This window comes from Idiotropiscis lumnitzeri, chromosome 10, assembly GCF_059441095.1.
Source record: "Idiotropiscis lumnitzeri isolate Australia: NSW breed Sydney's pygmy pipehorse chromosome 10, RoL_Ilum_1.0, whole genome shotgun sequence".
Taxonomy (NCBI): Eukaryota; Metazoa; Chordata; class Actinopteri; order Syngnathiformes; family Syngnathidae; genus Idiotropiscis; species Idiotropiscis lumnitzeri.
Genome location: NC_142400.1, coordinates 18,367,877 through 18,379,961, shown reverse-complemented (window position 1 = coordinate 18,379,961; position 12,085 = coordinate 18,367,877). Strand labels below are relative to the sequence as shown.

General features: G+C 38.7%; 1 protein-coding gene across 2 annotated transcripts in view; it reads right to left on the bottom strand.

The window, feature by feature from the left end:
* Positions 1–10,272, bottom strand: part of plecb (plectin b) — a 115,750-nt gene extending 105,478 nt beyond the window's left edge. Inside the window, exons 1-2 of one of the 2 annotated variants that reach the window (XM_088305776.1) lie at positions 9,887–10,272; positions 7,940–8,170 (exon numbers count right to left, since the gene is read on the bottom strand). In XM_088305776.1, the coding sequence (XP_088161902.1) occupies positions 7,940–8,129 (190 nt within the window). In that variant the 5' untranslated portion in view covers positions 8,130–8,170; positions 9,887–10,272. Of the gene's footprint in view, positions 1–51; positions 331–7,939; positions 8,171–9,886 lie in introns of those variants that run through there. The other variant, XM_088305780.1, reaches the window with a different exon arrangement.
* Between the last annotated feature and the right edge of the window lie 1,813 nt (positions 10,273–12,085).

Sequence of the window (12,085 nt, the reverse complement as noted above, 5' to 3'; positions counted from 1 at the left end):
TTCCATCACATGTTGTCGTCACGCACAAGATGCCATCAGACAGACTCTCACCTTTATACTTCTCTCTGACGCTTTCATAAGCCTGGATGAAGTCCTGCTCCTCAGCGTCCGGAGGCAGGTAGGCGGGTTCATACACGGCCATGCCAGCAAGCTCACCCTCTTCCCTCCTTCTGCTGCTAGTCTGTGTCTTCCTCTTACTTTCAATGAGTTTGTCTCAGAGCTTTTGGGAGTTTGTGAGGAAGTCTGTGCTGTTCAGCTCTCTCGGCAGTGTGTGAACCCTCCACAGCTGCCAGCTTCATTCCTCGACCAAAAGCTTCACACACATACACACACCCCCCACAACTCAAACACACACCCTCACAAAAAAACGAGTGTAAATGTCCGGCCCCTCCTTTTAAAGATACACTGACAAGAGGGGCAGGCACTCACTCACAACTTGCGCTTGCACAGTAGTAGGAGCAGAGTTCAAGCGCTGCCCTTAGTGGTAACACTTCAACTCAACCGGAATGTCATTAATGTCAGTATACACTCAGCAGACACATTATCAGGTACCAATAGATCAGATTCAAGAGCTGTGTCAAAAATGCCATAAACGCTGTCATAAAATACAATCAAGGTGACGGCGAGTTCTGACAAGTCAGAACGATGGTGGTAACATTCAACCGACCAAAATTAGATCATTGTAACCAATTTTGTATTTTTATTGAATTCTCATTATGAAAGTCATGAGGAGGCTGACGAATGTTTTTTTTTTTTTCAGAAAACTTGGCCACAATAAATGCGGAATGAAGTACTGTAATTCTTTCACTTGGATGCCTGAATAATTATAAACGTACATTAAACGGGAATTTGCAATGAGAAAGTTTGCATGCATCTATGTTGTTTTAAAGCTTAAACATGATTAATACTATTTGTAAACACGTTACCAACAAGGCAATGACACCTCAAATGAACTCTTAAAGGTAATTGATATTTTGTTTTGGAAAACCTTTCTTTTTTTTTTTTTTAATAATTGACTTGAACAATTGAACATGGGCATATTTTACAAAATGTATTTGAATATTTTTTTTTTATCAGTGTGTACTGTTTTGTTCTAGACTTGTCAAGCATCCCTTGTCGTACATTGTACCAAGGGAAGAAGATAATTTTCTGCGCTTGGCACTTCTGAATTGAAATGCCTATTCAATAATCTCACACAGTTGAATCAAAATTTACCGTTTCCATTTTTTGGGGGATAATTGTTAATTGATTGATTCGTTGATTAATTGAATCATCATCAATATTTTTTTACGTACTCAACCCCTGATTGTGACGGATATGATCCCAAGAACTGATACTTTTTGAACTTTAGATAACATTTCTCCTAAACATGACAGATAATTTTATGAGCTATATACCCCAAAATAGAAAGCACGGTGGACGGCTGGTTTGCACGATGGTCTCACAGTGCATAAGTCGTGGGATCAATTCTGGCTCTAGCCTTTCTGTAGGGAGATTGCACGTTTCTCAGGTGCATACGAGCGTTTTCTCCGGGTACCACAGTTTCCTCGCACATTCCAAAAATATGCATGGCATGTTGATTGGACACTCTAAATTGCCCCTCGGTATGAGTGTGAGAGCGGATGGTTGTTCATCATTGTGTGCCCTTTGGCTGGCAACCATTTCAGGGTGTTCTACTGCCTGAGGATAGCGACCCTTGTGAAGAAAAGCAGTACAGATATCCATCCATCCATCTTTTGTACCGCTTCTCCTCACTAGGGTCGCGGGGGGTGATGGAGCCTATCCCAGCTACAGGACAGATAATGGATAAATATCTCAATACAGCAGTTATCCTTAAAATTACATGAAATTTATTATTTTCTATTATCTTTTGTCTATTTGTTCCTAAAATATATATGTACATAACGGAGGAACACAGGCGTCATTCAAACCTTTAGGTAATAACTTTAATAATTACAGTGAAGCCTCTCAGTTTGTAGTTTCATGAGAACAATGTTTTTTTTTTATTTGTAAATAAAAGAAAGTCTTTTTGAACTATTGGTTTTGTTTGCAAATATTTCTTTTTTTTATTACAAATCCATTATTTTTGTTAGATTTTTTTTTAATTTTCAAATACGTTTTTGTTTGATTGATGAAATCAAGACATTTTATTTCTCTCCATATTCCTCCTATTTGCACACTGTACTGTATAAATCACGGCATGAATAGCAGTTTTTTGTTGTTGAATGTATTTGACATTGTTTGTTTGCATTACTGCCACCTACAATCTTTCAGTGGGAGAGCATCATGTATAAAGTTATTTTCCCAAAATGTTTGTTTGAGGGTCTCCACGTTTCATTAGAAAAGGGTGACCTGCTAAAAATTTGGGGAAATCACAGCATAATTTGAAACATGTTTACATGGGCGTGCCCGTCATAGTATACAGTGGGGTTGCATAGTGGCAAAAGGAAATCACTGCAGCCTCAATTCTTGGCAGTCCAACTTGGCAACAGTCAGGTCCCTTTCCTGGATGAAGTAAGGTTATTTCTTGGTGTGTAGGTTGAGTCTATAGTATTCTTCTACGAAATTTTAAGGAAGGCTTTGGCTATACGGCCATACACTCGGGATATGATGGTATGTTACTTGGTTTTACAGCACACTGTTTGGCACACTCGGAACTGGACCATAAATACCCATGGACTATGTTTTTTTTTTCCCAATTTGCTAATGATTTTGTTAACATAACAGAAGGTTTTATTTTCTGATTTATTCGGCAGGAAAGCTACATTAGGTAACAAATGACAATGGTCATTAATACTATATAGCATACTGTCATCATCCACATCCTGTACAGGGTTGCATGGCGATGCTGGAGCCTATCCCAGCTGACTACGGGCGAAAGGCGCACTACACCCTGAACTGGTCGCCAGCCAGTTACAGGGCACATGCAGACACCATCGCTGAGCAGGAATCGATTCAAGTCAGGCGAGTGTACCACTACACCATCATTGACTTCATAAAGGTATACTGTACAACCTTAACAGAGGCATCCTATAAAAATGTTGCTATAAATTGTCTGTATTAATAGATAAAACCACAAATATACAACAAACCGTGATCCCAAAACAGGCACATTTTTTTCACAAATCTAATTAAGAGCCCAGGCTAAACCTCTCGTCTCTAAATTGAAATGCAACTTGAGGCATTTACGCTCCAAAGGACACAGGCCAGCTAGTGATTTCTGATTGCATAGCAGAAAGTGCACAAAGAGTGTGCACCACAATTACACGTGGGATTACTCCATAATGTTACAATTAGAAAATAACCATTTAAATAAAAATGATAATAAGCTATTTACACATTAAAATATTACTATTTAATCAACATTCACAAGAATGTCTTCCATGTGCATTAATTTGTCCTCATTTTTAAAGTGTGCTGAATGGGTATAAGCCTTTCCGACTTCAGACTCTCGGGGGAAATCCCTCACTTCCCTTCACCATGCAGGAAATCAGAATCTTGCTAACATAAGGACATATGTTACTGCTTTCGGACACACTGCTCTTACCCGTGCTCACCTATAGGATCCACACCCGCACGTATACACAAACACACAAAACATCCCTGCACTGCTTCCTTGGGTGACGTTCTGAAAGACACTGAAAATAATAGTACTACTCTCAAATTAAAGCACCTGGTCTATCAAAAGTTTTCATTTAATTTCATAACCACCTTGTAAGGGTAAATGTTGTAAAAACTGTGCTGAATAATATCTAGTTTTGCTCCAAGTGTAGCCCAACAACACTTTTGTTTGTTTTTATTTTTTTAACACAACACCATATGAAAGCTTGAGACAGACACGCATGTGGCAACCTGATATGCAAGCAGCGCTATCCGATCTGTAGCGAACGTCATACGACATCACTGGATGGTAATCTGCTGAGTACATCCTATTATTTTCAACATTGTAAAAAATAAATAAATAAATAAATAAAAAATAGCCCCCCAAAAAAATCCATCCATCCAATTTTCTTCACCCCTTATCCCCACTAGTGTTGCCCCAGCTAACTTTAGGTGAGGTTTGGCCGCAAAGCCTCAACTCGCTGGTCGCCAGCCAATCACACAGCACATACTGAATAGACAAACAACCAATTCACTCTTACAGTCACATCAAAGGACAATTTTGAGTATTCAATTACCTAACAGCAACATGCATGTTTTGGGGAATGTGGGACGAAACCCACATGATTTTTTTTTTTTTTTTATAAATATCTTTATAAGATTTATAAAATAAAAATTGCACATTTTTGATATTTACATCTGTCTCACAGGCCTGAGGTTGTCAGTTCGACGTTCCTGTGTGGTCTGGATGTTCTCCTTGTGCTTGTATGAGTTTTTGTTTTGTACTCCGGCATAAAATATTATTTTATACTACTATTTTGCCCATCTCTAATCAACAACAGTACATGCATATAAAAAAAGGGAACAAGAAATCCCATTCTCGTGAGGAATTCCCCATTGCTACAGATCAGTGTAAAAACACACACCACACACAAGAAAGAGACCCTCATCATTTTAAATTATAACTGCCAATTTCTCTGATGGCGTATCTCCAAAATGGGCAGATGAAAAAAAGGAGGAAGTGGAAATGTCATAGTCGTAAAGAACAGATGAAATAAAGACATTCTGTCCACTTCGCTACGTCACTGACCATAAATCATATTGTCTTAGTGCACTGTAACACTGGCAGTACAATGGATACTCTATGTGCTCAAAGCTATTTGAAGTCAGTGTGGAAAATGAGGCACATTTTCCAGAGGATGTGGTGGTCTTTTGGAGGAAAGCTTTCAGCCAACGAGCCCTTTTGACATAAAGTGCCACCTATTGGTCAAATTGTTTACTGCTGTCTAGATCACAGCAGCTTCAACATAGTTTGATGTTGAACAGCAAAATATGCACTTGATTTGATGATGATTGAAGAACAGAAAGCCTGTATTGATGAATAAAAGTCATGAACAGAATAAAATGTTTTTTCTTTATACTAAGCAATGAAAGTTTATTCACAAAAATCATTTTATCGCTTATTCAGAACTCCAGTCAAAAAAGGAGAGAAATAAACTGCTTTGTGCTACAATGATAGCATTGATGCATAATATGTGTCAGTATTTATATTCTAACTAATCTGTTTCATGGTGGGCATAGTTCATAACAGCATGAATATGGATTGAATCGTAATTCCAAGGTGGAACGGTGGGCGACTGGTTAGCATGATGGCCTTACAGTGCAGGGGTCGTGGGTTCGTTTCCGGCACAGGCCTTCCTGTGTTGAGTTTGCATGTTCTCCTGTGCCTGCGTGGGTTTGCTCTGGGCACTCTGGTTTCTTCCCACATTCCAAAAATAAACACACACTGCGCTCCCACAAAGGGACAAAGGTCAGCAATTGTCAGGGCGCCTTCTACTAGGGAAATACAGGTATTGCAGAGGCAAGATGAAATGATTAAATGCTTCAGATTTTTTTTTTTTTTAGACGTTTATATTCAACATCCGTATATGTCTGGTCTAGTACTCACACTCTTACTAAAACGTAAACTATGTTGCAACATATGCATAATTTAGCGTGGCATTGTCTTGCAGTTGGCAGGGCTGTCCCTGAAAAATGCCTCACGACTCTACATGGGGAATCTCCAAGCGTGAAAGCTCTGTATACGCTATGTTCCAGCGGGCACCCAGAAGTAGTTTTTATATATATTTGGCCAGCTAATGAGCCTTAAATTCAACTGTAAAGCAGTCAGTCAATAAAGACCACTTAAAAAAAGATCTCAAGGCATACTGGATATGCCATCAAACTATACAAGCATTGAAGTTTTAATTTTGAGCCTCGTCAAAACACGAAAAGCAAAACTGAGAATCACAGATTTTTTAAAACGGTCTTTCCGATAATGAAATGGCGGAGATGTCCAAAAAACACTTTGCTGGGCTGCTTATGCCATTTGCAGCCGGCAGCAATAGCAAGTTTAGCCACGGCCGCTAAAAACGTTGCTGTTTTGCTCCCAACTGTCGTCGCACCCTTCATTACATTGCCACCATGGCGGCAACTAAGCTAACACTTCTGTTACTTGTAGTATCATTCTCACGAAGCGCTTATGAGGAGTAATTGACAGAGAGAAACCCAAAGAAGCCATGTTAATTGCTAAGCTCATGTAAGGTCATTGTGAAACCCCGGAATTACACGCGCTTGGGCGACTGTGTACACTTCACAGAGGTCTCGCTGGAACCACGTCAAAGCAACGCATATCCAACTTTGATCAGCAAAACAGCAGGCTGTTTAATAAGTATCTGGAGAAAAAAAATAATACAAAATGTTGCTTCACACAGCTAAATAGGAAATGTTATGGCATCCCGTACGTCACCCAGCAGAGGTGGCCTTGAAGAATAAATATATCTTAATATTGAGTATAAATGACACAGAAAATGTCTGCATATAGACCACTGAAGGCATATTATATTCCAAATGCGATTTATTTCCACAATACAGTCCTGAGTTTGGATTTTGACTTTTGCGATATTAACAATAAATGTTCTCAAAATTACTTTACAGTAAAGATCATCTTTTTATTTTTCTAATCAATTTTTGTCAGAAACATGATTTTTGTATGCCTCTCAATTAGATTGATATCTACATTTGCGAAAAAAAAAATATGCAGGCTACTGTGTTTCTTTATACATTAGAATATTTAAAATAGCAGCACTACTGCATGCATTTCTGATTTGACGCAGGTCTGTTTAATGTAACTTCAAAATAAAGTGAGAAAAGGTAAGCAGTCATAGTGTGTTGCATCCTTTTTTATGGGATAACTGAAAATCTATCATGGTATGTTCATTATAAAATGGCTAATATCGTGGAAGAAAACGTTTTAGATATTGCCCACCACTACTTCATGCTGTCTGGGGAACACCCCCATATTTATATAAAATATGAAATTGGGAATTCTGCCTACCACCCAAGGACAACAATATCAAAAGAAATTAATTAGATTATTCAATTAGTGATAATCTAACGCCGTTAATAACACTGTCATATTTAATTATTGCCAACACTGCCTTATGGGATCAGCTGATTTGGAGCAGTTCTCTCCGGCAGCTGTCCACAACCCACAGACTGGTTTAAACCCAAAGACAAAACAATAGTAATGGGCAAATGAAATTTCACAAAGCACTTCCACGTGATATTTTTACTCCTCTAGATGTTGCGCTTGGTTGTCAGATAAAGACTAGATTTCCACTCAATCTATAAACCAAAAGAGCCATTTAGAGGAGTCAAACACTATCACAAGTGCTTCATGAAGCTTCAATTGTCCATCACTACCAGAAAAAACTATTGCGAATGCAAAATTCTTGGTAGATGAATCTGCATAAATCTGGTGCACTTTTGAAATGTTCAATTTCAACACTTATGTACACCAATGTGTATTGTCCCATAATCACATTAAAATTCCAACAAATACCTCAGACCGAGTAACACACAACAAACATATGCTATTTGAGTAAAAAGTGGTATTTAAGTTACATTATGCATTTATTCCAAATATTTATACCAATCGCTGACTAAAATCAGGTGCCACATTTCTAGCATGTAATTAAGCGCTGGAACCGTGCGGCAAGGCAATAGTAGTCCGAGTCTCAGATTTGACTCGTACTCCTCTGCGTTTGACTCAGACTTGTCTAGGACTCGACCATTGACTCTGTAGATACTGAGTCCAATTAAAAAGTGGAGTCGTAAAAATAATATTTGATTCTTTATCTCATCTGAACTTGGACTTGAACTCGATCCTTGTGGACTCAGACTTCACTTGGATTCGGATCTTGAGGACTCGGACCTTCCTGACTCGAACTTAACTTGGATTCAATAAATGTGGACTTAACTAAGTCTACGGACAACTCTGTTTTTACAGTGATCTTACCTGCGATGCGGATTACCGCCCTCTCCGCTGGATCCAGAACCTCCCCCGAGCCTGACTTGGAGCGTTTGGCCCATTGATGTTTGGATAAGTTCCAGGGGAGAGTGTCACCTGGTAAAGGGACAAAGCTCCCTTCTCTTTTACTTTCCTCCAGCAGGATACGCTCACTGTGTCTTTCTTTTGAGGTTGCCATCACCGACCCACAGGAACAATTAAAGTGGCATGTCCACAGTGCTGCATAAAGCACAAACAGGAAACACAGAGCCACGTCAAGGTCCAAAACATGACACAGTCATGTATTTACAACAGGTCCAGCAGGGAAAACTTCACAAGACAGTAACAACATTATAAATGAAATGAAACTGTCATGTAAATAAACAGTGTTTTTTTTCCCCTCGATTAAATTCAGAGGGAACTACATGAGAATAATTTTGGAACATTATTCTGAAAATGATATTGAAATAATCCTTTAGCGACAATTGAATTTCGTTCTGCATTCAATAAAGACCACTGTGTATTCACTGTTGCCATTGCTGCTACGGGTTTTTTTTGTTAGTGTTTGGAGCTTTCTGTCAGTCCCTGGTCTTTATCTTTTGGTTAAATATTTGCCAGTTAATGGGTGTCAGAAGGCATAAATATTGGCTGAGGGGGAAAATGGTGTTCACCATGGCTTAACGTAATACTCATCCTGTTTTACATTCCCCAATATTGTTAGATGGCACAGTAAATAACTGGAAGCCCAAAACAAGTGTCCTACAAGATATCGTGACCTTGGTGGTGAAGTTTGATCAACCTGTCTTTAGAATGTCACCTGTATTTTTTGGGTTAAACATCAAAATCAATCAGAAAACTTTCTCTTAGCATGGATAAAAATTGAAATTGAAACTAATTTTATGTTTTTAAGGTTTCTTGCTAACTTACAAGATATTTTATATTCCTCTTTAGAAATGTGCCAATCTTGTTGTTGTTTTATTGTCAAAATGAATTAATACCATAACAGGGTCAAAGTCACTGAACTTCTCCACGCTCAAATCACGGATGCACTCCATGGGACAATTATTGTGTCAACATCCCACCACAAAATTGCTGAGCTGGCCCAGTTGATCGTGGCTATGATATGACACGACTAAAGGATCTAAATGACTTTGAAAGAGGAGACTGTTGGGCGGACGAAGGAAGAACAAAGTCTGCTCTACCTGGCTAATGTTTCAGTAGGAGAGAATAGAAATGCTGTACATGAAAACGCCACGCCACGAAGGGAGTAATGGAAGAGTATTGTAGAGTCCATAGCATAGATGTGCAATTCTGGCACCTTTGAGCAATTAGATCCATTATGACTGTGTGTCAGTGTATGTACATTCAAGAGTTTAAGTGTTTAATGTCTCTCCTTTAATTCATGTGCGTGTCATGTATTGACGTTCTTATTGTACATCCGTTTGTAAGTCTGATCAGAATTAAACATGTTAAATGTAGCAAACACATCCATTTAGCAACATTATTATAACTTAACAGTCTACCGAGATACAATACGACAGTAGTCGTATGTAACGTTGTATGAGGAAAAAACTATCTTGACAAATAGGATCCGCTTCAAATGAGTATCAGAGAGGTGGCCTTTTCATTCAAACACATATCATAGTGGGTATAGTTTATAGTGGTTTGCAACACTGCAAGCTCACCTGGCAATAAAATACACTCTGATTGTTGTTTGCAGTTACCGTTTGTTTGTTGATAACGTAATTTTTGAAAAAGAAAAAAATATATACTGCATACACTACTGCATATAGGGGTAATATTACATCTACTACGTGGAGCACCGAACAATATAAGTATAACGCTCAGGAGCCACATGTTACATCTTACTTACGATTAGTCATCAATCCGCAATGTATTAGTTCACCCTAAGCCTTGCATTATTCCAATGAGGGCATGTTCCATGCGTCGTCTTACCTTGCTACTTTTACTGCTGGCTCAGCAACGTTTGCAAAAGAGCAATGGATGCATGTTTTTATCCGCAGGTTGTGGGCGACACTCGTTGCAGAAACAGTACGCGTGGGTTACATTCAGCATGTGTTCCAGTTAGGGTGAACCAGCTCCTCCTTTATACTGTGGTACACTGGAAAGACAATATGAGGCTGTCTCCACTCCGGTCATTGTCATCCTTCCTCATCACAAATCCTACGACGCCAATAAACATTCCAGGCTTCGTATTCGTATTCGCATCTTGTTGGAACTGGCACAGCAAAGCTGAAACATCCTCCGTCTCGTTTTCACCACTGCAGAGGTGAAATGAAAGCAGACAGTCTCGTGGGACACGGCAAGCCGATCGACTGCGTTGAACTCAATTGGCTCGTTGTGTGCGTGTGTGCGTGCGTGATACGCGCGTGGTTGCTGTGAAGAGCTGCGTGATTCGATTGGTTGACAAATTTGTTTCAGTTTGAAGAGACCTACCAGTGTAGCAAAATTGTACCTGGATTGGCGTTTGCCAGCAATTAAACAAAACTATGTATTATTCATTCACTGTGGCATTTGGTGAATTTGCCTGCAGCAGTCCCCAAATAGTGAGGATGCTTGTGACCCCAGGGTTTTTTTTTGTTTGTTTTGTTTTTTTGTCATAGGCTACTAGAAATAATTGCAGATTGCAGATCCACTGCAGTAGGCGGCAGTGGTGCGCTCGTTTATGTGTTATGTACAGTGTTGGGAAAGTTACTTCCAAAATGTGATATTATAATGACACATCACCAGTTACTTGCATGTATCACTGGACATCTTCGGCTTCAGAAGACGGATTTACATATTCATTGCTAACAACCAATAAAAATGAGCCACAAAATTCATTAAAATCACAATTCATAAAAAGCGGATTGATTCTCATTTCTTCTCAATATATTATTTCATTTATACTTGGGTTCTTTCCTGCATGTATTTGGACTATATTTTTCCTTTTATTTTCTGAAAACACAGTGATTGGTATCACTAACAATAATTTCTCAGCCATGACAAATGATGACCATGTCATCATTTATTTCTTTCTTTATTTTTTTGCTGCTGTCGCTTTACGTTCCCAGGGAGTTAAGGTTTTCTGATTGTGGTAAGTAGTTGAGTAAATGGCTTAGCAGGGAAGTGAGATAATAAGCTGCTCTCCTGATAAAATTATATGCTTAATTTAATATGTGTTGTAGCCTCAAATTTGTAACTGTAATATTACATAACATAATGGAAATATAACTTGTTTTATTATTTAGTTACTGCCGAAATCTAATGTTATTGTAGTACGTTATATTGGCAAAGTCTTACTCCTAAAACCGATTATGTATTTATTGTATTTTTAATTCCAAGCGCTTGAATTTTGTTTTTTTCTGTGACAGTCGAAAAATCATGGTATATATATTATTATAATACGTCATGTCTTTTTTTTATCGTAGTTGCTTTGCATTATGTGTTTTTTTTTTTCAAGTTTCCTAAAACTTTTTAATTTGCATTATTTGTTGATGCATTGCAGCCATCGCCGTGACATCACAAACAGCAACAAAACCGAATTGAATTGATGAATCAGGGGCGGATACGACAAGGTAGTGCGACTGACCCAACAGGCTTTGTTCAAAAACTCGCTCACTACATCTCAAGACCAAAGAATTACTGATTAGTTCTTAATTTTTAGTGAAATTTTCTGCATCTTTGCTCTCATCCTGTGCATCTCTGGGAGTTTGAACCCTTGCATAAACTAGTGACGTCCCTGTCATTGACTTCACTGGTCCAAATTCCAAGCATCATACCCTTCAAGACAGTGACCGCAAAATCTGTATGTTACTTGACCAACACTGCCATCTAGTGTAAACATGCCCTCATTACTAAAACTGAAAAAAGACCCAAAGTTGAGAGCAGGCTTTTGAAATCTATTGGAATTGCATTTAACTGTTATCAAAATGCAAGCAAATATTTTGGGGGGAGTTATGTAATGGAACTCACAAAGTAATGATGGAAATCTGGAAGGCTGTGGCTAATTATATATTTCCATATGTCTATAGGATGTAGGATAGGGGTCACCATCTCTGGTCCTCCAGGACCATCCGGCACGTCTCCCTCCTTCAACACACCGGATTCAAATGATCAAGATCGTTATCACGCTTCTGCAGAGTACCGCAATTG